The sequence below is a fragment of the Myotis myotis genome, unplaced genomic scaffold, assembly GCF_014108235.1.
Source record: "Myotis myotis isolate mMyoMyo1 unplaced genomic scaffold, mMyoMyo1.p scaffold_m19_p_26, whole genome shotgun sequence".
In the NCBI taxonomy this organism is placed as follows: domain Eukaryota; kingdom Metazoa; phylum Chordata; class Mammalia; order Chiroptera; family Vespertilionidae; genus Myotis; species Myotis myotis.
The window spans coordinates 1,144,057-1,171,830 of record NW_023416331.1 but is presented as its reverse complement, the minus strand read 5'-3'; the positions used below and the strand labels follow the sequence as shown (position 1 = coordinate 1,171,830).

The 27,774-nt window shown below is 51.1% G+C and overlaps 3 protein-coding genes and 1 non-coding gene across 7 annotated transcripts; 1 reads left to right on the top strand and 3 right to left on the bottom strand.

Moving 5' to 3' along the window:
• Positions 1-255: 255 nt before the first annotated feature.
• On the bottom strand, positions 256-3,428 carry LOC118679482 (eukaryotic initiation factor 4A-I-like). The gene is made up of 2 exons (XM_036356263.1): positions 3,423-3,428; positions 256-1,579 (listed from the first exon to the last, which is right to left on the bottom strand). Exons 1-2 carry the CDS (start codon positions 3,426-3,428, stop codon positions 419-421), a joined length of 1,167 nt encoding a protein of 388 aa, XP_036212156.1. The 3' UTR covers positions 256-418.
• A 9,459-nt stretch (positions 3,429-12,887) lies between these two features.
• Positions 12,888-13,697, top strand: MCCD1 (mitochondrial coiled-coil domain 1). Its single transcript, XM_036356423.1, has 2 exons — positions 12,888-13,055; positions 13,515-13,697. The coding sequence occupies exons 1-2, from the start codon at positions 12,888-12,890 to the stop codon at positions 13,695-13,697; spliced, it is 351 nt and encodes a 116-aa protein (XP_036212316.1).
• Positions 13,698-13,946: 249 nt separating this feature from the next.
• DDX39B (DExD-box helicase 39B) lies at positions 13,947-26,411 on the bottom strand. 4 transcript variants are annotated; one of them, XM_036356419.1, is made up of 11 exons: positions 26,254-26,411; positions 24,864-25,188; positions 23,659-23,786; positions 23,282-23,374; positions 19,915-20,098; positions 18,752-18,870; positions 16,484-16,615; positions 15,205-15,314; positions 14,967-15,111; positions 14,685-14,832; positions 13,947-14,175 (listed from the first exon to the last, which is right to left on the bottom strand). In XM_036356419.1, exons 2-11 carry the CDS (start codon positions 25,072-25,074, stop codon positions 14,159-14,161), a joined length of 1,287 nt encoding a protein of 428 aa, XP_036212312.1. In that variant the 5' UTR covers positions 25,075-25,188; positions 26,254-26,411; the 3' UTR covers positions 13,947-14,158. The 4 variants fall into 4 exon arrangements, with proteins under 4 accessions (XP_036212312.1, XP_036212313.1, XP_036212314.1 ...); XM_036356420.1 differs by lacking the exon at positions 26,254-26,411 and adding an exon at positions 26,081-26,236; XM_036356421.1 differs by lacking the exon at positions 26,254-26,411 and adding an exon at positions 25,316-26,012.
• Positions 25,553-25,629, bottom strand: LOC118679665. The gene has a single exon (XR_004975282.1). It is a non-coding gene; the product is annotated as a small nucleolar RNA SNORD83 (small nucleolar RNA).
• Positions 26,412-27,774: the final 1,363 nt, after the last annotated feature.

The window sequence follows — 27,774 nt, the reverse complement described above, 5'->3', positions numbered from 1 at the left end:
TAATATATTTTATTTATTTTTTACAGAGAGGAAGGGAGAGAGATAGAGAGCTAGAAACATCGATGAGAGAGATACATCGATCAGCTGCCTCCTGCACATCTCCCACTGGGGACGTGCCCACAAGCCAGGCACATGCCCTTGACCGGAATCGAACCCGGGACCCTTCAGTCCGCAGGCCGACGCTCTATCCACTGAGCCAAACCGGTTTTGGCGAAAGATAGGGTTCTTTTTTTTTTTTTTTTTTTTTTTTTTTTTTTTGCCTCAAAAAGTGACATTTATTCAAAGGGAAAAAAAGAAAAAAGAAAAAAAATTGACAAGATGTCCATCCCTTGGCTCCCTTCCCTCCCCCCTCCTGCTCCTCCTCAGCCTGCCAAGGACTGAGAACCCTGGCTGGGATGAGGCAGCAGGCCAGCCCCTCTCAGATGAGGTCAGCAACATTGAGGGGCATCTCCTCGATGGAGGTGTTGTAGAAGGTCTCAATGTCTCGAAGAGTCCTCTTGTCTTCCTCTGTCACCATATTAATAGCCACACCCTTACGGCCAAAACGTCCACCCCGACCGATTCTGTGAATATAGTTTTCCCTGTTGGTGGGAAGGTCATAGTTGATGACTAAAGAAACCTGCTGCACATCAATGCCTCTGGCCAGCAGGTCAGTGGTAATCAATACTCTACTAGAGCCAGAGCGGAACTCCCTCATGATTACATCTCGTTCCTTTTGGTCCATATCGCCATGCATGGCAGAAACGGTGAAGTCTCGGGCGTGCATCTTCTCAGTGAGCCAGTCAACCTTTCTTCGCGTGTTGATGAAGATGACTGCCTGGGTGATGGTGAGGGTTTCATATAAGTCACACAATGTGTCCAGCTTCCACTCCTCTCTTTCCACATTGATGTAGAATTGACGGATACCCTCCAGAGTCAACTCTTCCTTCTTGACAAGAATCCGAATGGGGTCCCTCATGAACTTCTTGGTCACCTCAAGCACATCGGAAGGCATTGTAGCCGACAGCAATACTACCTGGGTGTTGCTGTTGAGCTTTTGGAATATGTCATAGATCTGGTCCTTGAACCCACGGCTTAACATTTCATCAGCTTCATGCAGTACAAACATCTTGATGTATTTGGGAGACAGGTATCTGCGATTAAGCATGTCAAACACACGTCCTGGGGTGCCCACGATGATATGGGGAGCTTCCATCTGCAGCTTCTGCACCTCTGCACGCACGTTGGTACCACCAATGCAGGCATGGCAGGAGGCACCCATGTAATCTCCTAAAGCCATGACTACCTTCTGTATCTGCTGTGCCAATTCTCTAGTAGGTGCCAGGACCAAGGCCTGAGTGGCCTTTAGATCCAATTCAATCTGTTGCAGAATCGATATGGCAAAAGTGGCTGTTTTTCCTGTCCCAGATTGGGCTTGAGCGATCACATCATAACCCTTGATACAAGGAAGAATGGCTCGCTGCTGGATGGCAGAGGGCTTCTCAAAACCATAGGCGTAGATGCCACGGAGGAGGGACTCTGAGAGGTTCATGTCATCAAAGCTGTCAACGATCTCATTCCAGTTACTTTTCTCACAGTTCTGGAGGCTGGGAAGTCCTATGAAGGTGCCAGCAGATTTGGTGTCTGGGAGGGCTCTCTTCCTGACTTGCAGATAGCCAGCCTTCTTGCTGTATTCTCACATGGCAGAGAAAGCAGATAGGGTTCTTATAGCCTCCCTTAGCTCCTGCATCTGCAAGCTGCTCCAAGAACTTGAGCAGGGCTGCCTGCCATAGGCTGGTGGGTGGTGGGTGGTACCATCTGCCACACAAAGAGCTGGAATTGACCATGACATATTGTTCAAACCTTTCCATGGAAGTCACATGCCTTCTCATAGACTACACAGTCCCAAATTAGTTAGATCAAACAAATTCTGCCAGTACAATTGCTGTCTAGATGTGTAGACAGGATTCCTGGTATATCCTACTCTGCCATCTTCCAAAACTCCTCTCCTGCACCCTGAATCTTTGCCAGCTTTATATTCCACGTTCTGGAATGCATGTTTTGTTTACCAAGGCCTCCGCCATACTTTCCACCTCTTGCTCACCCAATTCAATCAATGTGATGTCAGTGTAATGAACTGATGTAATATTCTGCAGGTGTTCAGATGGACCCGATCTCCAAGGACTATGTTTTAAATGGCACTGAGATAAACTATAAATAAATACTGTGGTTTGTCCCACATGAATATAATCACCCTACATGCACCTTTCTAATTGAAATGTAAAAGAATATATTCACCAGCTGCGAAGCTGCTTACTGTATGCTAGGCCTTCTCGGTCTGCTCCAGCTGTGGTAGCACACCCAGCACAGCAGCTGTAATCGGTACTTCTGCTTGGTTAAGTCTAAAGTGATCTCATTCATTGTTAGGATCCATCAGGATTCTACAGAGACAGATTGCTTAATGAAATGGCAATAATAGGGAAACCCAACACCACCCTGCATCGTGTCTCCAACGTTGAGCCTAGTTTTCACAAGATCCACCTCCTGAAACACTGTTGTTTCTGATTTGAGCAGGGTGGGGCCAGTTTCAAAGCTTCCTCTTAGCCCTTCCATTTGTTAGAGTCCTTACTCCACAGACCAGGGACCCAATATGAAGGTTACTCAAACTGCAAAGTATATCAATGCAATTATCTACTCAGGGAATGGAAAGATGACTCAAGGTACTTAATATGCCTACTTATGTACTAGGAGGTTCTGAAACGTGGTCTGTTTTTGAGCTGGAACTTGATCGGGACTCCATTATTACCTGACCTCTGAAATCCCCCATTATAATAGTGGGACTTGATTGATGCTGTGGATGTCAATGTCAATTAAATATAATGTCTTATAGGCCTTGAAATTTATGGTTATTCTCCTTTCTCCAGGGTACAGTCACCTGAGTAAATGGTGCTAAGCTCTTTCCCACAAGGACTGGGGAAACTGTCATAATATATACTTCATGGTGCTCCAATTCCTTCCTCTAGGGGATATGAATATCTCTTCAATCAATGGACTTTGAATATGAAAATTGGCTCAGTTCTGGCAACTGAGAAAGGGATCATGATATTTTATGGATGCAACAATCTGCAGCCTCCTTTTCCTCAATTCTTGATTTTTAAAATTGTAGACGTTAAGCAGCAACCATATTGACTATCCCTCAACATCAACTACCCCAGCGTTTGGACACTTGAGACACCATGCTCTACAAGCCATCTCCACAAGTGCCTGCAAGTCAAGCTCTCGAGGCTACTCCTCCAGAGTTGTTATACTTACTGTGGCCTCCTGAATTCTAGGCATTAATGGAGATAATAGACAAAACCAACCCACCACTCAGCCTTGAATTCTTCAGGGTCATACCTTTCCCACCAATATTAATGAGCCCACCTCTATGACCACTTTCTTACCGTCATCCCGGGCCTTCAGAGCACAACACTACCAGCCTCCCTGGTGATGCCAGTGCCTCTCACCAGCACATTCCTGATGCATTTAGTGAAAAAGGTGTCCTCTGGGCCCTCCTGCGGAGCATGAGCCGATGGCCCACTTCATACGCAAGCTTCCCCCAGGCTCTGTCCTCTGCTCTACCAGCTACCAGGGCAATTAAGTCATGTCTACTTTATTGAGAGTTGGACATTGTTTTTTCTAGTCTACATAGAGCCACCCCAGCCTCCTTCCCTGGAGGAAGGTACTTCATAAACCCATGCCTTGAGAAAGCCAATCAAATTTTGCTTCTCTAGCTGGCATACCGGCCTTTCAAAATCCAACCTTGAAGTGTTCCTTGGGCTCCTACATGTACATGCTGGCTAAGTTCTTGCAATTAGTTATAGGTAAAGCCTCTTTCCCCCCTTACTAACTCTACTATGTCCCTGTTGGATGATGTTGGGGTTTTAGCCCTAGTTATTGGGCTAAGGAGGGGGGGGGGCAGCTAGTGAGTGGAATATCCACAGAGGTGAGGCTGCTGCAGTATCTGCTCGCAGAGTGGAAGAGCTAAGCATTCCTAGAGAAGGGCAATCATCAAAAAGCCCAGGAGGTCCAGAAAGCATCCATCAGAATCACCTGTTCCAATCTGCAGAATCGAAGGCCCTGACTTTTACCTGACGAACCTGACGTGGCTGAGTGTCCAAACATCTAGAGCAGCTGTGGGCAAACTACGGCCCACAGGCCGGATCCGGCCCGTTTGAAATGAATAAAACTATTGAAAAAAAAGACTGTACCCTTTTATGTAATGATGTTTACTTTGAATTTATATTACTTCACTCAAACACTCCCATCCTTTTGTTCCGGCCCTCCAGTCCAGTTTAAGAACCCATTGTGGCCCTCGAGTCAAAAAGTTTGCCCACCCCTGATCTAGAGTGTATGAATCATGTACTCAGCTGCCATTCAACTCTACCTGCTGCCCTGTACATGCAATAAAGGCTTCTCTATAAACTGCTGCAGAAGCTCTCACACTCACCAGTAATGATTTGTTAACAATCTTCAGATTCTCATCCTCCTTCCTAGGGCATCAATACAGCTCACAGTAACCAGCCAACTCTGCTGTCTTTAGCAGGCATTCCACTGCCTCACTCTCATTATTGACAAACCCTTCTATCATAAACACTTTTCAGAGCATTCCCCCGAACCAAGACATTTCCTCGCTCACCACCAGTGACAGCTAGCTGTTCAGCTGCCATCATGTGCCCCACCTAGCAATTGGACGACACCTCTTGGCCTGCGGGCAGTGGGAGAAATAAGCTCCAATCCCCGTCTTTGGCCTGTGTTATTGGACCACTCCTGACACCACTGTGTTAGTGCAAAGAGCAGACACTAATACAGTATTAAATGTGTGCGATATTATTAGAGAAAACACCTGCAAGAGAAAATGGGAGGGAGCCAGAAAGGTTGGGGGAACCATCAAATCTCAATGCAAGTCTGCATCCGAGTGGAGGAGAGAAAGGAGGAAGGTGGGCTGGAGGCATTCTAGACCCAGGGCAGAGTAAGGAAAGTTCAGAGAGCGTGCCAGGGAGCCTGGAGCCCAACTCAGTCCTCAGAGGAGCAATGGACCTGCCTTAGCTTCCCTGCTGTTCTCACTCACTGGCCAGATCAGCCAATGGAGGTGTGGCCTCAGCATAAATATGGCAATAGAATTCGGATGGTCCCAGCTGAAACCATCAGTCAATTATGCTTCCTCTACCTAAGGTCTGGGGTGTGCATTCTCATGGTGTCCATGTGCATCGTTTAAGAATAAAAAAGGATGATAGCCCTGGCCGGTGTTGCTCAGTGGATAGAGTGTCGGCCTGCCAACCAAAGGGTCCCAGGTTTGATTCTGATCAAGGGCACATACCTTGGTTGCAGGCTCTTCCCCGGCCTGGGCCCTAGTCTGGGCTTATGCAGGAGGCAACCAATCGGTGTGTTTCTCTCACACTAATGCTTCTCTCTGTCTTTCCCTCTCTCTTCCACTCTCCCTAAAAATCAATGGAAAAATATCCTCAGTCTGTACTATGGCTATGTGATGTAGGAGATGCTGGGAGTGCTGGTGCCACTTTGGGTACCTGCTGTTTTTCCATAGATAGGTAGATCCATAGATAGATAGGTAGATAATAGATAGATATGAATTTCAGAATATTGATATATTTTATAACTTAATAAAACTGAATAAATATTTAATAAAAAAGAAAGAAAAATATCCTCAGGTGAGGACTAACAACAGCAACAAAAAAGTAATAATAAAGGACAGCCAAGAGGAAGAACTGCTGGACCAACACCTCTCAGTATACGAGAGGGATGAGGCCTGAGCACCAGCAGGGACTGGCTCAGGCTAGGAGTGTGGACAGCGGCCTGTGGGGAAGGTCTCCAAATAGACGGTGTTGGAGATTTCTGTAATAATTGCCTTCTAATGTGCTTAGTTGTGTCAGTGAAGCAGGAAGCAAGGGCACCAGCAGTAAGAGATGGGGAAGGAGGGTGGATGTCTAGTGGAGGATGGGGGAGACTGAGGGAGCCTGCAGGGCCAGGATGACTGTGGGCAGCGGTGTGGCCCCCGGGGGGTCTGGGTCAGGATGTTAACATGGCAGCATCGGCGTGGCTGTGTGCTTCTCCGCCTCTAGTAGCTCGTGGGGCAGGTGCAGGCCAGGCAGAGGTAGAAGTCACCGGCTGTGTAGTTTTTCCAAGCGGGTGGCAAAGCACGGGAGAGCCACGGGAGGGCTTGAAATGGTACATCATGGAATTTAAGGAATGAGGAGAGGACACCCAGGGGTGAGGACAGAGAATGGATTGCCGGGGTCCAACCCCAGCAGGTCCAGGGGTCCCCAAAGGTGTAGACGGAGTCGGCGAAGAAGGAAGGACACGGAGACAGTGTTCAGTTGATCAGCAGCCTAGCCAGGATCTCTAGCCAGGATCTCCAGCCAAGTTCTGGTCTGGATCTCCAGCGAAGTTCTGCTGTTTATTGTCTTGTTACATTCGTATTTATACCAGTTGATTTTAATCCTGTCAATTTCTATTACAAAGGTTAGGGCGTTTCTTATCTCCATTCCAGGGAGTAAAGATTATGTAGCTTAAGCATGATTGTTTGTAGTGATTAACTACCCGCCTGGCACTTAGTTAAGGAGTTTCATCCCCTCCCTGACTTCAGGGAAAAATTCCTACCTGGGGAAACAACCTTTCTAGGAGAGGCATCCCCTCCCTGACTTCAGGGAAAAATTCCTACCTGGGGAAACAACCTTTCTTGGAGAGGTGACCTTGGTTAAAACACACAGCGCTAAGGGGAGCAAACATATTAAGAACAGTATGCTATATACGCCAGGTCCCTTGAAACATATGCTGTGCAGATGTTTCTTTCCTGCAGCGACTGTGTCAAGCAGCAAGGATGGACCGGCTTCCGGCAATGGATGGCAGGATAATAAATGGGGATCCCGTGGGGTCAAAGGATTGTTGGAGTTAGTGTAGCACAGGATGGACTCTGGCCTGGGAAGCAGGCACATTTGTGATGAATGGGTTGCTGATACTACATTACCAGACCCGATCCCCCATCGCACCGGTTCCCAGAGCTTAGGCCGCCCTGCGGGGATGCTGGGGAGGTGGTGGCAGAGCCTGGGAGAGGAAATGCGGGCGGTGGAAGGGCGGGCTGTTGGCAATGACAAGGGCGAGGGAACGGCAAGGGAGTGGGGCCGGGAGAGCCGAGCGGGAGGTCAGGGAGGAGCAGAGCTCAGGCCCGTGAGCCGCAGGCTGAGAGCACCCTTTCCGCTGGGCGTGCCCTGTCCCTGTTGTAAAATCACCGCCAACCGAGTGGCTTTACACGCGGCCATTCATTATCTCGCGGCTGCAGGCCGCACAGCCCAGGCCCTCACGGGGCCAGAACCAGGCGCGGCAGGTCCCTGCTCCTCACGGGGCTCGGGGGGCACCACTGCCCAGCCCGTCGCTTGGTTGTCTCAATGCAGATTCCTGCGGAGCAGGACTGAGGTCCCCTTTCCTTGCTGGCTGTCAGCTGGAGCCCCCTGAGCTCCTCTAGGACGGCTTGGGCCCTGGAACGTGGCCCGGCGGCACCGATCCTTCCCCGTGGACCCCCCTGACCTTCTGCCCCCCATCTCTCCTGCAGCGTCTCCCACTGCAGCCGGAGGAACTGCTCTGCTTTCCGGGTTCCAGTGGTGACTGCAGCCCACTCACCCAGCGCTCCCTGTCCAAGGTCCTGAACCGCATGCACCACCCAAGTCTCTGCGCGTAAGGACCCTGCCCACCGGCTCCGAGGACTGGGCGAGACGTCTGTTCGGCCTTCCGCGTCTGCTTGTGCTGAAATCGAGGAGGGAGCACCCTGGGGAGAGTGACAGCGAGCGGGAGCTAAAGGGAATGGGGTCCCTGCAATGAGGGGGTGGGGGCTCCAATCTGACGATGGATTAGGGGGTGTTCGGGGAGAGGGAGGGCCAAAGCAGCTGAGGAGCAAGCACCCCACCCACCACAGGCCCCGAGTCACAAGATCAGAGGGAGAGGAGACTCCATGGGAGTACCTCAGAGGAAGGGTGCCCTCAGGGAGGCCCGGTCTGTCAGAGCTGCGAGTGCAGGGACCTCCTGGGGAGGGCTGCGCTGGTTTGGCTGATCCTGAGCTGAGAATTCTGGGGGTGCAGTGGAAGGGGGCAGGAGAGCAGAGGAGGGATGTGTGGGCCTGTGGAGATGAGTGTGCAGGGTGTTTGGGGACCGGGGATGACAGACAAAGAGGGAAAAGGACAGAATGAGGTCAGTCCTGGTGGATTCAGGGCAGATGGTGGTGTGTGAGGGGGTGGGAGGAGTAGGGGGCTGGGGCTGTCACTGGGCTCTGGCAATGGGAATGGGGTTTGGGTGGTCGCATCTTAGTTCCTGTGTGTGGAGCCTTTCTTGACCCCTCGCTATGGGGTGCAGTGCCTGGGACAGAGGGGTCTTCGCGGATGTGCATAGCCCACTCTTACCCCCGAGGTGGGGGACTGTGCTCACACCAGGTCATTGTGGCACCTGGTGTCGGAGGTGTGACCTTGGGGCACCAGGAGTGACCCTGCATGGGACCCTCTTGTCCTGCTGTGGGAACAGAGGCCGGGGAGCCCAGTGCCTGCCCACACTGTGGGATATTGTGTGGACAGGGAGATGCTGTTTCCAAATAAGAGGATCTTATTTCAAAGCTTGAGTTAAATCACAGAAATAGGGAGAAGAAAATGTTTCTACTCTTCAGTCCCCCGAGTTGTTGCCATGAGGGGATGGAGGGAGGGGTTGCCGGGAGGGCTGGGACCCTGAGCGGAAGGGCTCTTGAGTGCCGCTCTACTGCAAATGAACGGCGGCGGCGCAGGATGACAGTCTTATGTCACTGGAATTTTATAACACGAGGGAATTGCCACTATCTTCTTCACTCTAATAATAATAGTGTTGGAAGAAAAAAGGTTATTTTTAAAGAGACAAATACTGAAATGTGTAGGGGTAAAGGTCATGATGTTGGCAAGTGATTTTCAAATATTTTAGCCAAAATTATAGAAATTCTATATAATAAAACCTAATATGCTAAGTGTCCAGTCGTCCGTTCAACCAATTAAAGGATCATATGCTACTGAAATGCTAAGGCTGTTCAACCACTCGCTATGACGTATGCTGTCCACCAGAGGGCAGACACTCCAACTGGTAGGTTAGCTTGCTGCTGGGGTCCAGCCGATCAGGACTGAGTGAGATGGACCGGACACACCCTGGAGTCCTCCCGCAGGGGTCCCTCCCCAGCTGGCCAACCTCCCACATCCCTCCCCAGGATCATGCACTGGTGGGGTCCCTCAGCCTGGCCTGCGCCCTCTCGCAATCCAGGACCCCTCAGGGGATGTTGGAGAGCCGGTTTGGGGCCGATCCCACAGGCCAGACTGAGGGCCCCCACTGGTGCATGAATTCGTGCACCAGGCCTCTAATAATTACATAAAGAAAATATGGCAAAATATTAAAATGATTAAACCAGGGTGACCATTGAGTTCTTCTTTCACACTTTAAGTATCCGAAATTTTTCACAATAATTTGGAGAAAAAATTTTAAATAATAATGCACAATGACATGGGAAACATTCACAAGATAATGTTCAATGAAAAGTAGGCTTTAATTATTTGTGTGTGTGTGTGTGTGTGTGTGTGTGTGTGTGTGTGTCTGAATATGTGTCAGTGTGAGAATGTGTATTAGTGAGTGTATGAGAATGTTAGTGTGTGTCAGAACGTATATTAGTGTGAGCATTTGAGAACGTGTGTGTGTAAGAGTCCCCATGGGTATGGTATCTGTGTATTGGGGTGTAGCAGTGTGTGTGTGAGAATGTGTGTCAGTATGTCAGTGTGTGTATGTGGGTGTGTCCCTGTGGGTGCAGTGTCTGTGTTGGTGGGGCAGTCTGGGGGTGCCTTCACTCATGCATTCACTCAACAGATGCTTTAAAATCAACAACCAGGCCCTTTTGGGACAATGGAAATGGAGCTGTGAAAATAGAGTCCCTGTCCTTGGCCACAAAGCTTATAATCTCAAGGAGGTACAGAGAGTAAACACAGAAATATATTAAAAATGTGTTAGTAACCAGCTGGTGTGGCCCAGGTCACGGTTCGATTCCCAATCAGGGCACGTGCCTGGGTTGTGGGCTCAATCCACAGTAGGGGGCGTGCAGGAGGCAGCTGATCAATGATTCTCATCATTGATGTTTCTATCTCTCCCTCTCCCTTCCTCTCTCTGAAATCAATAAAAACATTTTTTTAAAGTGGTAACCACAGTGCCGAGACCTACCAAAGGCAAACCCCCACAATATCATATGCAACAGGGACAAGAAAGGTCATACTGGGCCAGCAAGAGGAAAGGAAAAGTAAGGGGAAATTAAGACTAGCCGAAACCGGTTTGGCTCAGTGGATAGAGCGTCGGCTTGCGGACTGAAGGGTCCCAGGTTCGATTCCGGTCAAGGGCATGTACCTGGGTTGCGGGCACATCCCCAGTAGGAGATGTGCAGGAGGCAGCTGATCGATGTTTCTCTCTCATCGATGTTTCTAACTCTCTATCTCTCTCCCTTCCTCTCTGTAAAAAATCAATAAAATATATTAAAAAAAAAAAAAAAAAAAGACTAAAGCCAGGTCAATGGGTCGTTTTCAAGTCAGGTAGACCTGGGTATGAACCCTCCAGCTGTGGGGCCTGGAGTGCACCACAGACACCTGCTTGGATACATGAGTGCTGAATGAAACCCTCCAAGCCAGCTTCCTCCTCCGCAAAACCAGACACAGTGGAACCTCAGTTCTCCAACTTAATTCGTTCTGGAAGGCTGTTCAAGAGCGATCTGTTTGAAAACCATTTCCTTTAGAAATAATGTAAAATGAATTCATTCCAGACCCCCAAATGATTCCATTTTAATCTTTCTTATGTGCAGTGTATGCCAAGTGTGCTGTCTAATCTATAAACAAACACTTCTTAAATGTATCGACCCACCCCTACTGGCCTCAAGAGACCCTTTCAGCACTTGGCCCAGGCTGTCTTTCTGCTCAGCACGGGCGTCTCCGCTTGCTGTCACCTGCTAACCAAATCGCCCGCGATCAGTTTCTTTCACACGTTAGCAACATTAGCACTCCTGATGGCCTCTGCTTTAAAATTGTGCTAATCATCCGTATTGTCAGCAATAAACACACACACACACATATTCACAGCACAATTTCCTGAAATGTCAGCATGGTAAACTGACTCGCATCGGTGTATTTTTTGTGGCCTGAGATTTTTGTCATGCTGACATCTTATATACTAAAAGCCTAGGTGGTGTCGCGAGACGCCCTCGTGCGATGTCATCACAAGATGGCCACCACAAGATGGCCGGCAGGGGAGGGCAGTTGTGGGCGATCAGGCCTGCAGGGGAGGGCAGTTGGGGAGGAACAGACCTGCAGGGAAGGGCAGTTACGGGCAACAAGGCCTGCAGGGGAGGGCAGCTGCAGGGGACCAGGTCAACAGGGCCAGGCAGTTGAGTGCAACCGGGACAGCAGGGGAGGGCAGTTAGGGGCAACCAGGCCAGCAAAGGACAGTTGGGGGTCATCAGGCCAGCAGGGGAGGGCAGTTGGGGGTCATTAGGCTGGCAGGGGAGGTCAGTTGGGGGCAATTGGGCAGGCAGGGGAGCAGTGAGGCATCAGTCAGACCAGCAGGGGACCAGTTAGGGGGTAATCAGGCTGGCAGGCAGAAGCGGTTAGGGCCAATCGGGCAGGTGAGCAGTTAGGAGCCAGCAGTCCCAGATTGTGAGTTGGACATCATCCAGGGAGTCCCAGATTGGAGAGGGTGCAGGCCGGGCTGAGGGACACCTCTCCCACACACCTCACATCCACCACCCCCAGCACACAAATTTTGTGCACCGGGCCTCTAGTCCTATATAATAGAGGGAATATGCAAATTGACACTCTGCCATAAAGATGGCGGCGCCCACAGCAGAGGTGGGGTTTCCGTAACACAAGATGGCTGCACCCACAGTGGAGGCTAATTTCCCATAATGAGCCTTAACGAGCGATCAGCAGGGACCTGAAGCTGCAACTCCAACCCCTGCCCCTGCGGGGCTTGACAGGGGACCTCAAGGTGCAGCCCCTTGCCCTAGTGCTGGGCCAGGGGACCTCAGGCCACATCCCCCCAGTGGGGCTTGACAGGGGACCTGAGGCTGTGCCCCCTCCCAGTGCCAGGCTACGGGACCTGAGGCTGCATCCCCCGCCTGGCGGGGCTTGACGGGGGACCTCAGGCCACGTCCCCTGCCCAGTGGGACTTAACAAGGGTGAGACCACCCGGGTCTGGATCTAGCCCAATGTGTGTGTGTGTGTGGGGGGGGGGGGGGGGGGCCTGGGTTTCGTGCAATTCCAAGGCACATGTGGGTGGGCGGGGACTTGACTCAAGTCCTGTGGCGTGCCCAACTCTGACAGGAGGAAGATTTTCATATATATTTTACTAATTCTCTTTCACCTCTGACACTTCTATTATAAAGGGCAAATAGCAATATTAAAGTATTTCCTCTAATTAATCCCCTTTTAATGTGCACGAATTTTGTGCACCAGGCCACTAGTATCAGTATAAACGGGCTGTCAGGTTGAAAACCAAAGCTTGTTCTGTGACCTGGTCTAGACTGGAGACAGAGCACCGAGGTTTGACTGTACTTCCTTACTTACGGAATGGAGAGGAAGCAAGAAAAGCCAGAGCTAAGGAAACAGACACGAGACGTGGTAGGCTGGGCATGTGTTCTAAAGCCAGCTCTGCCTAAGCTGCAGTATTTTCACATCAGGAACAGGAGCCTGTCTAGGGCCAGGTTGGGAGGGAGGTGAGCGCAGGGGCAGGGCCAAGCACTGAAGCAAGACGAAGGCAAAGGCAAAGGCCCGGTAGAAGCCAGTTCCTGGTGGCAGTTGGGCAGCTGGCAGCTCCCGGCCTCACCCGCCATGGTCCTCCTTCTGCCCTGGCTCTCGCGGTGTTGCGGTCGTTGCCTCCTCCTGCCTTCCAGGCTGCTGGCCCCTGGCAGCTCCCAGAGATGCTGCTCCCAGAGATCCAAGCCAAGCACAAAGGAGCAGGCCAGCTCCACCGGCAGCGGGAAGAGGTCCCCCACCGCAGTAAGTGGCACCCAGAGTGAGGGTGGGAGGTGTGAGGGGAGATGTGTGCTGGGGGAATCCCCAATCCCATCCTGTACCACAGGCCTAGAGCAGATACCAACTGAGACCCCTCAAGTCCGTTGCCCAGTTCCAATTCTCAGCTTCCCAGTATGCTCCCCACCCCCACTCCTCCAGACCTCAGGGCTTACTCCCAGCTTGCAGTCCACTGTCCTTGAGCAGGCATTTCCCCTCATTAAGTTAATGATTTCTGGGTGGTGGGGGAAGGGGCAGGCAGTCTTTCCTCCTGAGTCCTTAGAGCCCCTGAGCCAGTGATCTCTATCTGCCCTACCTCGTGCTTACCAAGAGGCCTATGGCTAAGACAGGAAGCTACTCTTTAACGAATGGTGTCAAAAACTGGACTCCCGGCCAGCCTCAGCCCCCTGCCGTGGCTGATGTCCCCTCCTCACATCCCTCCCCTAGGGCCCTGGGCTCCCTGCTGAGCTAGCCCAGGCGGAGGAGCTGCTGGAGCAGCAGCTGGAGCTGGCCCAGGCCCTGCAGGAAGGGCAGGAGGGGGCCTGGGAGGCCCAGGCCCTGGTGCTCAAGACCCAGAAGCTGAAGGAGCAGATGAGGAGACTCCGAGAGAGCCTGGGAGGAGGAACCTAGGCTGCTCTGGTGCCCACTTCACCTCCAACATGGGAAACACTGCACACCACCTGCCTGGAGGCGGTTGGAAACACACCAGCCTCCCTCGGGCCACTAAGAAAAACAGAAGACCCCTCCAGAGGGCCAGACTGGAAAGCAGCGGGAACCATGACCTCTGCAGTCGTCTTAGCCACGTGCCCCCACTGTGACCCCTCCTGCTGACAACCTTGGCCCCACATAACCTCACCCCAAATTCAATAAAAGGAGCACTTAGACACCACAGACGCATGTTTTTTGTTTTGTTAAAAAAAGTTCTCACAAATAAGGAAACGGATTTAGAAGTGGTGATGCAAAAGAGGGAAGGCATGGGGTGGGGCTGGGCTGTCAGGGGTAGGGGCAGTAGTGTCTCCTTCACCCCCACGCCTGGTGTCATCTCCTGAAGAGGGACAGACTATCACATTCCAGAACAGGCGACGTGTCCTCTATCGTGTCTGTTCAACTGAAAAGAAAATGTGGCAGTTAGAATATGACACGAGAGCCCGGCTGGTGTGGCTCAGTGGTTGAGCACAGACATATGAACCCGGAGGTCACGGTTCGATTTCCAGTCAAGGCACTGGGGTTGCAGATCCCCAGTGTGAGGGGTGCAGGAGGCAGCCTATGAATGATTCTCTCTCATCACTGATGTTTCTCTCTCTCTCGCCCTTAAAAAAAAAAAAAAGAGAGAGAGTAACACACGAGTAAGAGAAGGTGAGGTTGGCAGAAACACATGCTCATACATGCAGATGTCTGTGCAGTGTCTGGTCTAAAGGGCAGACTTGGGGGCGTGAAGAGATCCCAAGTAGACGTGAACTAAACATCCCAACAGGGCGTCGTGTTCAGGGGGCATGAGCTAGTCAGGTGCCCATTATGTAGGGGCTTTGCCCACATGATGGGACTTAAGCCAAACACAGTAAGGAACAAGGAGAATTACACGTGGTGGGGGAGCTGGTCCGTGTGATCAGTACTCACTGTAGGAGGAGATGTCTATCTCATCAGGCAGCTCACTAATATTGACCTCAAAGCGATCCTGCACATCATTGAGGATCTTGGCATCATTCTCATCTGACACAAACGTGATGGCCAAACCCTTGGTACCAAACCGGCCTGCTCTGGCCACCTGGAAGGAGATAGAAGGTAGGACAGGAGGACCCAAAAGAAGACAACACCCAAAGGGGATGAAGATGTATGCCATGAAGACAGGAAATAAGGGGCGGGCGAGGTCACTGAATGGCCAGAGGGTGCGGGGCTTACCCGATGCAGGTAGGTGTCGGAGTCCTCAGGCATGTCGTAATTAAAGGCAATGTTCACCCTCTCGATGTCCATGCCTCGGCCAAACAGGTTGGTAGCCACAAGAATTCGTCGTTGAAAATCTTTAAATTGCTGATACCGAGAAAGCCTTTGTGAGAAAGGAAATTAGAAAACGATGAATTCTTTCTCTCAAGTCTCCTCCTCCCGAGAACACAAAATATCTTCTCCATTTCCAACTCACCTCTCCTCCTGGGGCATCCCGCGGTGGATGGCGATGGCTGGGAAGTTCTGCTCCACCAGGAGCTGGGCCAGGGCGATGCAGCGCTGCACAGACTTCACAAAGATCACCACCTGTGCGTGCGTGTGTGTGATGTAGGTCCATGCGAGTGTGATGTTGTTATGAAAAAGGAGTTTTCGGTCATTACTCTTCGAAAGGAATTCCTCAGTCCCTAGCATGTTTCCTCTTCTGCTCTAAATGCAACTTACCCCAAGTCTAGATAAATTTTATTGCAAATAAACTAAGTAATAGCCCTGGCTGGTTTGGCTCAGTGGATAGTATCAGCCTGTGGACTGAAGGGTCCTGGGCTCGATCCTGGTCAAGGGCATATGCTTGGGTTGCGGGCTTTATCCCCAGTGTGGGGCGTGCAGGAGGCAGCCAATCAATGATTCTCATCACTATTTCTCTCTCTCCCTCTCCGAAACAATAAAAAAAACACCACACACACAAAAATATCCTACATAGAGGTAAAGTGATGAAACACATCTCCTCAGTAAATAGTACACGAAAAACAAATTTAAAAACCTAAAAGGATGATCAAGACATTTCGGAACCATTACAACCTTATTAAGACCCTTTAAGGATTTTATTTTGAGGTTTGCTTTTATGTACTGAGTACCTGTCTGTGCCAGCAATGGAACAGAACAGCAGTTCCCACCTTGCCTGCGCTCAGCCCCAAGACATTTATCTTTAAAAGAATTTCATGCCCGGCCAGCAGGGCTCAGTGGTTGAGCAGTGACCTATGACCCAGGTGGTCACAGTCTGATTCCGGGTCAGGGCACATGCCCGGGTTGCGGGCTCCATCCTCAGGTTGAGGACGCAGGAGACAGCCCATCCATGACTCTCTCATCACTGATGTTCCTCTCTATCCCTCTCCCTTCCTCTCTGAAATCAATAAAAATATATTTTAAAAAAGTTTTTTTTCACTTAAGCCCTGGCCTGGAGGCTCAGTCGGATGGAGCGTTGTCCAGTACGCCAAAAGAAAGGTGGTGATTCGATTCCCAGGTAGGTTACAGGTACGATCCCTGGTTGCAGCGCACACAGCGAGGCAACAAACTGATGCCTCTCTCTCTAGTCGACGAAAATATCCTCAGGTAAAGACTTCAAAGATTTCACTTGAGAGAAAGTCTCCCCCACCCTCCTGCATCACCTATGTGGTTTCCTCTACAAGCGGGGACCGAACACAGATCTCGGCTACAGTTGGAGACGTGCTCATCCTCCCACTGGACCTGGAACAACTGACCTGGTTGAACTCAAGGACATCCAAAAGGTCAAAGAGCTTCCGGTTCTTCTCGTTGTCCTTCAGTTTCACGTAGTACTGCTGCAACCCGTGCAGCGTCAGCTTCGTCTCATCATCCACGAAGATCTCCATTGGCTGAGGGGGAGGGGGAGGTAGGGGTGGGGAACGGGAGGAGGGCAGAGTGGGGGGGTTAAACCTGGGGGGGTGGAGGAAGTTGATCTCCAATACACCCCATGGGGGGAATGGGGAGAAGAGAAGACTGAAAACTTCACCCCGCTCCCAAAAACATGCCCATTTTCACATGGTCTCTTCCACCTTTCACCTAATTTCCTCCCTATCAGTGGAGTTCTAGGAATGCCCAACTGAAAACTGTCAGAGGAAGAACTTTGCAGGGAGGGAATGGAGCAGAGAAACCACCCCACGGCAAGATGCCATGACCTCAAATGGAGGCGGGGAAAGAAAAGTCAGTAGATTCTCAAAGGGAAACACAATCCTAACACCTGGGAAGCAGGGAAACACTGGCGGGACGTCAGAATTCCACCCAAGCCAGTGTACGAATGCGGGGAGGACAAGGACCGCTCCATGAGTGCTCCCTCCGCTGGGAGTCACACCCTCGTAAAGAGGATGGGAACCCTCGATGGACATGAGCAGCATGCCGCGAAAGGAGGAGCAACGATTCAAACTGAGAAACCACTTGCCCTCAACCACAAGGGCACAGCTCCAGACGAGCCTGGTCTCTGAGCGAAGACTCAGCCATCGGCAGTGTCACAGGAAGGCACCAGTAAGTGGTGCCAAGAAATCAGAGTTGCCCGGCTCAGGGGTTGAGTGTCGACCTACGAACCAGGAGGTCGACGTTCGATTCCCGGTCAGGGCACATGCCTGGTGTTGCAGGCTCAATCCCCGGACAGCTGATTAATGATTCTCTCTCATCATTAATGTTTCTCTCTCTCTCTGAAATCAAAAAAATATTTTTTAAAAGAAATTCAGAGCTGCAGATATGCACTTATGTTTTTACCCTTGAAGGGGAGGAAGATAACATTAAAAAAGACAATTTTTTAAAATAAAATAAAAAAAATTTTTAAAGATAGAAATTGAGACAAAACCCAACTCTAGAGCCCAAATTCCCTAGCACTCCTCACTACCCAGGGAGCATAAACATTAAGACCCAGGGGCCAAGATGCTGGGAAAGGGTGTGCGTCACAGGAGACAGCCAGAAGCCAGTCGCAGAGGGAGGCTTTCCAAAAAGAGGTTCTGTGGCCTCCAAACTCACTGCAGCCCAAGTCCAGCTACAGACAAGGAGCTCTCATCCCATGGGAGGAGCAGAGCAGGGAGGCAAAGAACACACTCCACTGCGCACACGGCGGGCCGCCTACCCAATCCCTAACCTGCCTGGTTACATCAAGTGGAGCGCTTCACTGCACCCTTCCCCTCTCCCGAGCATTACATGGAAGGGGAAAAATCTACCACCCCATCCAGGGCACTCCTCCCCACCCCACACGTATGGGGGAAACAAGGAGCACGGCACGCCTTGGTTCAGGAAAAAAACCGGGAACAGAAAAAGAGGCTGGTTTGGTCCTCAGCTTCCTGGTCAGGTTTCCCCGCGGCCTCCGCTGCCGCCATCCACGCCGGTGCCGTCTGAATTCCCCCGCTGCGCCACAGTGCTTCTCTCTGCTGCTGGCTCATGGCTCACATCAACCGAGGTTCCACGTGGGTGCGAGGAGGTTCGGGTGGGAAGGCGTAGGGGATCGGGGATTGAGGTGCCAAAGGCCCCCACCCCTGGAGGTGGGGAGGGGGCGGATTCATTTGTGCTGTTTGCTCTTCGTTTGCACATGCCTTGCCATCTGTCTGTCCCTCTCTTGCTCTCCTGCCACCGGGAGGTTACGAGTTTTGGGGAGCAGAAGGCTCCAGTTGTATGCTCGATGCCACCTTGAGGGTGCGTGGCTGTAGGGGATGTGTAGGAGACGATGGGTGGGTGGTAGGGCAGAAAACCCTGCCCTCCCCCAAAAGGGAGAAGAGGTTCAAAAATGCTGTGATTTAAAAAAAAAAGTCGAACACTACCCGCTCTCACGTTAACCCGACCAAGTCTTCCGGAATTTCCCTGGCACCCGCGCAGACCCTAACGCTAGCTGTCTCTGCCTCTGTGCGTCTCTTCAAGGAGCCGTCACTCCCAGATGGGCGCGTGCCCTTCTTGGTGCTTGAAGGACAGGGAGCTGGAGGGCCCGCGGGGGAGGCAGTGGGCGGGGCGGAGGGAGGGAAGGGAGGAGTATTTACGTCTTGCATGAACTTGCGGCAGACGGGGCGGATCTCTTTGCTCAAGGTGGCACTGAACATCATGACCTGCTTCTCGTGGGGGGTCATGCGAAAAATTTCCTGGACATCCCGACGCATGTCTACAGGAGGGAAAGCAGCAGGTGTCACGAAGACCGCCCAGTGAGGTCGAGACCATTGGGAACGGGTAAGCAGGGTCCATCCAAGCAAAGATTTGCCTCAGGTCTCTCTACTCTATTTCCTCTAACCCTTACAAAATCACATCCAGAGTAATAATACTAGCACATTAGAAAAAGCAATGACTTTGGAATCAAGATTTGGGATCGGAATCCAGGTGTGTGTGTGTCTTAAACGGGCAAGAAGTATGATGAAGCCCCAGAGCCTACAACTACGGAACAGGGAGAGCCCACCACCGAGGCCCCAAGGATGAGACCTGTGAGAACACTTTACAAGTCCCTTCTCCCTGCCCCTCCCCAAGCCCCGCCTACCTGCGTTTGGGGCACACCTGTGATATTCCAGCTGTCAGAGTGCTCCCTGCTTCCTCTGGCTCACACTTTCCTACCAGTCAGGAAATGTGACATCTCTACCTGGAGCCCACCTCATAGCTTGCCATTCAGAACAGCCAAAGATCATTTGGAATGACTCACCCCTAAGGCTATGTCCACCTGTGGTCTCCCGTTCACCAAATTTGAGTTCTTAGAGAATATGTTCTGTGACCCCACTTAGCACACTAGAATACCAAGCCACACAAATGCCCAGCAACGCCCTACATATTAACCCTAGAACTTAAGTCTACATATTTATTCAGCTAGAAAGTCTCATGATATATGCTGTGCGAGGATGTCAGAGGGTAGACCGCCCCCTCCTCCAGTTGGGCACCTCCTCCCCTAAGACACCCAGTAGAGGGATCTGTCAAGGAAAGGGTGATGTAACGGAGGCCCTCTGCCAGCCAGGCCCCTCCCCTCCAAGATAAAGAAACCCCAGCACAGAATGAACAGGACACCCTCCTCCCTGAGCACGAGGGCTGCTTGAAGAGCGTGATAAAGGCCAACCAAGGGAGCCAGCGCCATCGTGAGGGCGGCAGATGCAGGGTCGTCCTGCACGACAGTGCTCCTGTGTCACCAAACAGCACTTGGCTCGGGCCCAGGCCCAGCACGGCCACTCACCGAGTTGTTCAAGCATCTTATCGCATTCATCCAAGATAAAGTGTTTAATGTGTTTGAGGTTGAGGCTCTTATTTCGAGCTAAGGCTAGGATGCGGCCAGGGGTCCCCACGACGATATGCGGGCAGTTCTTCTTCAGCACCTCTTCATCCTTCTTGATGGACAGACCTCCAAAAAACACTGCCACCTGCCAGCGGGGGAGAGCGTCTCACAATGAAGCAATGACTCCAGTCGCCACAGGTCCCACTCTCGCAGCTTCACCTACACCACTTCTGAACATTTCAGAGCTAAAAGGAACATGAAGGGCCGTCTAACCTAAAATTACTATCTCCCCACACACTGAGGGAGACACCAGGACTTGCCTGAGGCTGCAGGGCTGACCCGGGCAGTCAGGACAGGCCCCCAGCCCCCCGCCTTACCCTAGCCGCTTCCTTCCCAGGACTCTGACCAGGCTTCGCTCCAAGAACGAGAACAGCCGGAATCACCAGGTCAAGGGCCACCACAAAGCTCAGGGAACATCAAGGTTCCCCAACTCACCCTAAACCCCTTTGTACAAGCCTATGAAATGGCTGATTCAGGCAAACCGCATCACTCCTTATTAACACCATTAGGGGAATGGCTACTGAGGATCTGGGACTTAGTACAACACAACACCAAAAACTGCTTTCTAGTTTCAAGGGGGGAAGGTCAATCAAGGAATCAGGCTATCATAACCCTTGTCCTAAAGTAAATCTAAAGTCACTAAATGTGAGACACCCAGGTTTACAACAAAGCAGGAGGTACACAGGATACCCGTGAAGAATTCTTGCCCAAAACTTTATTTACAGGAAATGCTGGGAGAAAAGTACAAGCTAACTACCATGAGGAGTCAGGAGACAAGCCTGGCAGAGGGCTCAGTTGGCTGGAGCACCGTCCTATACACCAAGAAGGCTGCGAGCTCGATTACGGTCAGGGTGCATACAGGAGACAATGGATGGCTGTCTCTCTCACATCAATGTTTCTCTCTCCCCCCCATCCTCTCTCTCAAAAAAATAAAAACATCAATGAAAAACATAACCTCAGGTGAGGACTTAAAATCTGAGTTAACCAGAGGAATCCAGAGGTAGGACATTCTGTAGAACTGGCCCAGCCTCTTCAAGTCACTGTAGCATAATTTTGGGCAAAAGAAAGTGTCATGACAATTTGTATTTGATCTGGACACCAAGAATATAGGCACAAAGGTGACGAGTTGGACCTATACACCTAATCAGGTGGCTAGGAGGAAGTGCAATCCTAGCTCACCACAGAGCTCAATGATAAACGCTCCTACAGTTATAACAATGGAAGCTCGTTCCTAGTTTCCAAGTTTTAGAATCAACCTAGACAAGACTGCTTGGAGAAAGGACAGGAAGTCAATGCTATTGACACAGACGATGTAAACACAGAGGCATACATCACATGGACACCTACATACATACAGCATTCAGAACATACTTAGAGAATTAGCATTCATGTTCCAAAAAAAACCAATGTAAGTGAGCTGAGTAAAAAAGGCCTATAAATTGGCAAATTGAGGAAACAGTGCTTAACACTTCGTGTTACAGAACCAGCAGAATTTTCAAAAAAGGGCAACAATGATTCACTTCTGTGCAGCAGGGTCAGAGGCGGGAGAACACAAAACCTCTCACTGTGAGGCCTTGCAGATCCCTGCGGCATTCTCGCCATGCCGCTACCACCAGCACCACACTTAAGTTGCTAAAGTTATTTTTAAATTATAGTAACAGGGTTGCGGGCTCTATCCCTGGTAAAGGGCATGTAAGAGGCAGCTGATCAATGTTTCTCTCTCAAAAAAAAATCAATTAAAAACGTGTATATGTAACAGGAAAAATTTTAACAATCTGAACAAAAGTATTCTTTTGTTTTGTGTTTTATTTTTGTTGATTTCAAAGAGAGGAAGGGAGAGGGAGAGAGACAGGAAGATCAATGAGACAGAATCGCTCATCAGCTGCCTCCTGCACACCACCTACTGGGGATCCAGCCCGCAACCCAGACCAAGGCAGCTTTCATTTTCAACCATAGTTTTTTTCTCTTTTTAAGCTTCCCTCAGTATGTTTATTATTATTACTGATATAATTTTTTAAATAATTCTTTATTGTTAAAAATATTACATATGTTCCCCTTTCCCCCCATTGACCCCCCCCAGCCTACCCCCACCCCACCCCCACCCCCGGCTTTCATCACCCTATGTATTGTCTACCCCTTTCCCCTGAGATTCCCCACTCCCTTCCATGCCTCTGTATCCACTCTGCTCATCAGTTTGTTACTTAGATTCCACGTATGAGTGAGATCATGTGGTGCGTGTCTTTCTCTGACTTCTTTCACTCAGCATGAAACTCTCCAGGTCCCCCCATGCTGTCTCAAAGGGTAGCAGATTCTTTTTTACAGCTGCAGAGTATCCCATGGTGTAGATGTACCGCAGCTTTTTATCCATTCATCTCCTGATGGGCACCTGGGCTGTTTCCAGATCCTAGCTATTGTAAATTGTGCTGCTATGAACATAGGGGTGCATACATTCTTTCAGATTGGTGTTTCGGGTTTCTTAGGATATAGTCCTAGAAGTGGGATCACTGGGTCAATGGCAGTTCCACATTTAATTTTTTGAGGAAAATATACTATTCTTCACACCATCCTAACCAGGAAGATTGGAGGTTATAAACATCAAGGTTATACCATGGAGAACAACTTAAGCCAACTTTGTTATGGCCCCCAGACATCTTTTAATTTTCTGCCACTTTTAAATAATTCTCAAAATTCCCATCATACTAGGGCCATTTTGGAGTTTCCACATTCTCTTGCCATACACCCCCAAATTCTCAAACTGTCACCCAAAGCACACTGAAATGATCCAAAGCGTGAGCTTAAGAAAGCAGTAAGCAAAAGGGTGGTCCTGTGGAAACTTCCTCCACAGCCCAACCACCCAGTCTCCTAATGCACAAGCGAATTTACACACTGTGTTACAAAGTAAAGCAAGGGGAACCCAGCTGGTGTTGCTCAGTGGTTGAAAGTTGACCCATGAACTAGGAGGCCACAGTTCAATTCATCAGGGCACATGCCTGGGTTGAGAGTTCGATCCCCAGTATGGGTGTGCAGGGGGCAGCCAATCAATGATTCTCTCTCATCATTGATGTTTCTATCTCTCTCCCCCCTCCCTTCCTCTCTGAAATCAATAAAAATAAAAGTTTGCAGGAATTTATTATTAGATGTCACTGAGGTTCACGTATAGGTATTGGAACTTAACATCTGTGGGACATGAAGACTGCTGACCTGTAAGTCCCAAATGCCTCCAACTAGCCACACCCTCAGGCTCCCCGGGCTCTTTACCCTGACTTACCTTGACATTGGGCATGTACTTAGAGAAGCGCTCATACTCCTTGCTGATCTGAAAAGCCAGCTCCCGGGTGTGACACATCACCAGCACAGACACCTTGAGGGGTAAGTAGATAGAAAGACAGTGTATCCCTTCACTACCCCTCTGGGGAAGTGCCTATCACAAAAACATACCTGGCAGATCATAAATGACTTCAATTCTGAGATCTAAATCATTAACCCCAGGATTACTACAAAATATTCCCCATGGCCTCAAGGGCGACAGAGGTCACTGAGCAACAAGCACCCATGGTTGTGAATACATCATGTAGCTGAGCTAAAAACACTCTGCCCCAACATTCCTGACCCAAACGCCCTCCCCAACACTCTCCCCACCTGTACCTGCCCAGTGACTGGCTCCAGCTGCTGCAGCGTGGCCAGCACAAACACTGCCGTCTTTCCCATGCCCGACTTGGCCTGGCATAAGACGTCCATTCCCAGAATGGCCTGAGGGATGCACTCATGCTGAACTAAATACAGAAGAAAAAAGATAAATTGGGCTTCAGTCTCCAGATAACATTTTTCACCAGCCATACCCATTTCATGCCACCAAATTAAGTGGTTTTTGTCAATTTCTACACACTTTCTACCTCTATGCTCCTTCAAACTCATCTCCAAATCAGACCCTCCTAGTCCCTTCTAACTTCAGCTTACTTCAGCACCAATCAAGCCCCCCTCCCACACCACCCTCCTAACCACCCATTTGCATCTACCAACAGCCCACCTTTGGTGCTTTTGGCTGCCCTTATTTTCCTTCATCTTAAACAACCCATGGCATTTGTGCGCCCGCTGCGGGCCATTTCTCCTGCTTAGATTGCCATCCTTTGGATGATGTAACCCTGCAACTTGCACTAAATGAAGGACTTGGTACCTGACCCACAAGCCAACCACCTTTAGAACAGCCATAAGGTTTCCAGAGACCAGAGTTGGCCTGGCCCAAAAGAGAACTAAAAGTACAACCAACTCCTCTCTGGAAATTTAAAATTACAAGTTAAAGTGACAAAATCCAAAACTAGAAGGGGAAAACCCAGTCACAAAAATGAACAGCAGACCAGTAAATTGCTTTGTTTCATGCTATCCTATCCTATATAATAAAAGGCTAATATGCAAATCGACTGAATGGTGGAACAACCGGTCGCTATGATGTGCACTGACCACTAGAGGGAGCACCACTCAGCCAGAAGCCGGGCTCAGGGCTGACCAGTGAGGACAGCAGCAGCAATAGCAGTGGCAGGAGCCTTTCCTGCCTCTGCAGCAGTCCGACATCCCCCGGGGGCTCCTGGACTGCGAGAGGGTGCAGGCGGGGCTGAGGAGCCCCCCCCCCCCCCCGCCCACCGGGGCATGAATTTTGTGCATCAGGCCTCTAGTCACAAATAAAAGACAACCTATACAAACCTCTTCCAATGCTAATAGTTTCTGGGACTCCGGGTACTTCCTTACTCCCTGGTCTATCCTAAATACAGGTCTGTATCACTGAGGGACCAGGAACATCTGTTTCAGGATCATTAAAGGGCCTCATGAGTACCCTAAGCCCAAGAGGAATTTACCTTCTGATGGATGCTCAAAGCCACAGTCAACAATGGCTCGGAGCAGCTCTGGCTTGAGCAGGAAGTCCCGAAAGCCAGAGCTATGGATGGAGACATAGGAGCCCTTCACATCCTTCTTGGCGGGGGCCTCAGCCCCGTCTCCCCCGGCTGCGGTCTCCACCTCGTCATCTTCATAGTCCAAGAGCTCGTTGTCCACATCGTTCTCCGCCATAGCTGGGCCGGCCGGGGAGGAGGGAGGGTCTCGGAACGGGTTCACGCAGATTAAGTGAAAACAAAGGAGGAAAGTGGGGGCTTAAGGAACAGAAGATACACTAGTTTCTGACAGCTAGGAAAACAACAACAAAAAAACAAAAACAAAAACAGAAAAAAAGGACATCAGTCATGGGCAGCCTTCGCCACTTCTTTTCCATCCCCACGCCCCGCCCACTTCCCCTAAACTATGCAACCTTTACCTGGGTGGGAAAGTAACACACACAGGCACGGGCCAGGGGCCGGAGGGGGCTCCCGGGGAGGGAGGTGGTCAGGGCACGGGCCCAGCAGGGCCAGGGTCAGCCGGGAGAGCAGCTTAGGAGCTCCGCCAGCAGCGAGGAGAGGCCCGGGGAGGAGAGGCAGACGCCCTCGGAGCGGAGAGGGCGAGGGCGAGGGCGAGGCGGCCGAAACCCTCCCGGGACCCGCGCTCCCGGCGCAGCAGCCATCAGTCCAGGGTGATAGATGAAGGTCATCACTGCGCAGAGCGCTCACCTCCAGAGCGGACACATCATGTGGCTGCCGCCCACTCCCGCTCAGTCACCCCACCTGCGGCTTCAAACTCCGCGCGGTTAACCGATGGCGGGTGGCTCCGCCGAAAGCAACACCATCTCTCCATCACACACCGCGTCGGAGGCGGGAGGACGGCTCGGCCGGCGGGTGAGCCTTGGCCGAGCGCCTCCACCGCCGCCGCTCACCCTCAGCCGAGACGCTCCCGCAAGCACTTGCAAAGCGCTCCAAGTGAACGCGGGCCAGGCGGGGGGGGGAGGCCCGCAAGGCCCAGAGCGGGCTCCTCCGAGTCCCACGCCGGCCGAGAGGACCCAGAAACAAGGGCGGGGGCTCTCCCGCCCAGCGCCGCCTCTCCCCATCGCTGGGGCCTCTAGGAAACGAGGCCGCCGGCGGAGCAGAGAACTAAGAGGACACAATGGCGCGAGGCCACCATCTTGGATTGAGCCTTTTTAGTTCCCTACCTCCCCGCGGGAGCTCTTTGCTCTCGAAAAGGATGCAAGTGATGAAAATAACGACCCAACGAGGCCCAAGCGACCAGGCCATCGCCTGTGGAAGGGGTATCAGGACTCCATTCAGTAGGATGGCTGCACGGAGACGCAGATGGAAATGGATGGTACCGAAGGCCAAATCTTACCTGAGCAAGGCGAACGCGTATGGCGGCAGCAACAGCGACGAAGGAGGCAATCTGCCTTCACTTCCGGTTCCCAGTTTCCCTCTACCCCGGCCCCCCGCCTTCTCGGCTGCTAGCGTCAGGCTCAAGGGACCGGAAGAAGGACCTTCCGTGGTTCTGTAGTTCCGGGGGCTCCGGGGTTGCCTTTAGAAACTGCCTGTCTGAAGTTTTTTTTAAAAAAGTCACTTCTAACTCCTTCGCTACTGCCAGTAGCAAAAGACATAAAGGAAACTACATCCCCTTCCACTAGCATCCCCTTTCTCTTGTTCCACTTTTCTCCACGCCCCGCGCCTCCTCGTTTAGGTTCTGGCCACGCAGGCCTTCTCTCTGGGCACCCCTCTGTGGCGAGCGAGGCTGGCGAGGCTGCGGGTTCCCACGGGGTCCTTGGCCCGGTAGTCAAGGTGACCCGGGGCGTCCGCGCTGGAGCTAGGCAGCCGTGGGGACCAGGGCCTGACATTTGCCCAAAAGTAGTGTTGGCCCATATAGCACATGTCCCAGGGGCCTAAGCTGGTGGGCAGGGGCTGCGAGTCAAGGCGCTCTGAACTCAGAGTGGAGCGGGGTCTAGATTGGGCCCCAGTGTTAAGTGATAGGGCTTGAGGGTTATGCAACATTCCTTAAGCACTGTTAATGCGACTACAATGTTCTGAGCCCCACCCCAACAGCCCCATTGTCCAGCCTGGATTTTTTCGTGAATGAAGCATCGGATACCCCTGTCTTTGATATGCTATAGAAACCAGGATTGATGTCTGCTGCTTGCCAAAAATGACAACAAACGTTTGGCCCTGTAATTTTTATTAATCATTTAACACTAAGGAGTGGAGACCATTATTCCCATTCTATTAACAAGCCCAGAGTGAAGAGAATAAAGCAACATGTGGGAAGTAGTGCAGCTAGTAAGGTGACAGAGCCAGGATGTGAACACCTCTTATTCTCTACTAGAGGCCCGGTGCATGAATTCCTGCTGGGGGGGGGGGCAGTCCCTCAGCCCATCCCTCTCACAGTCGGGGAGCCTTCGGGGGGATAAGCTGACAGTCTGACATCCTTAGTGCTCCCGCCATCACTACTGCGCTGGCCAGCCGTGAACCTGGCTCTGGGCTTCTGGCTGAGCAGTGCTCCCACTATGGGAGCGTACTGACCACCAGGGGGCAGCTCCTGCATTGTGCGTCTGCCACTTGGTGGTCAGTGTGCATCATAGTACCAGTCATTCCATGCCCGGAGCCGGTCCATCCTTGCTGTTTCAAGGGACCTGGCATATATGGCATACTGTTCTTAATATGTTTGCTCACCTTCTTGGCACTATGTGTTTTAACCAAGGTCTCTGAGAAAGGTTGTTTCCCCAGGTAGGGATTTTCCCCTGAAGTTAGGGAGGGAATAAAACCTCTTAACTAAGTGCCAGGCGGGTAATTAATCACTTTATCTATGAACAATCATGCTTAAGCTACATAATCTTTACTCCCTGGAATGGAGATAAGAAAGGCCCTAACC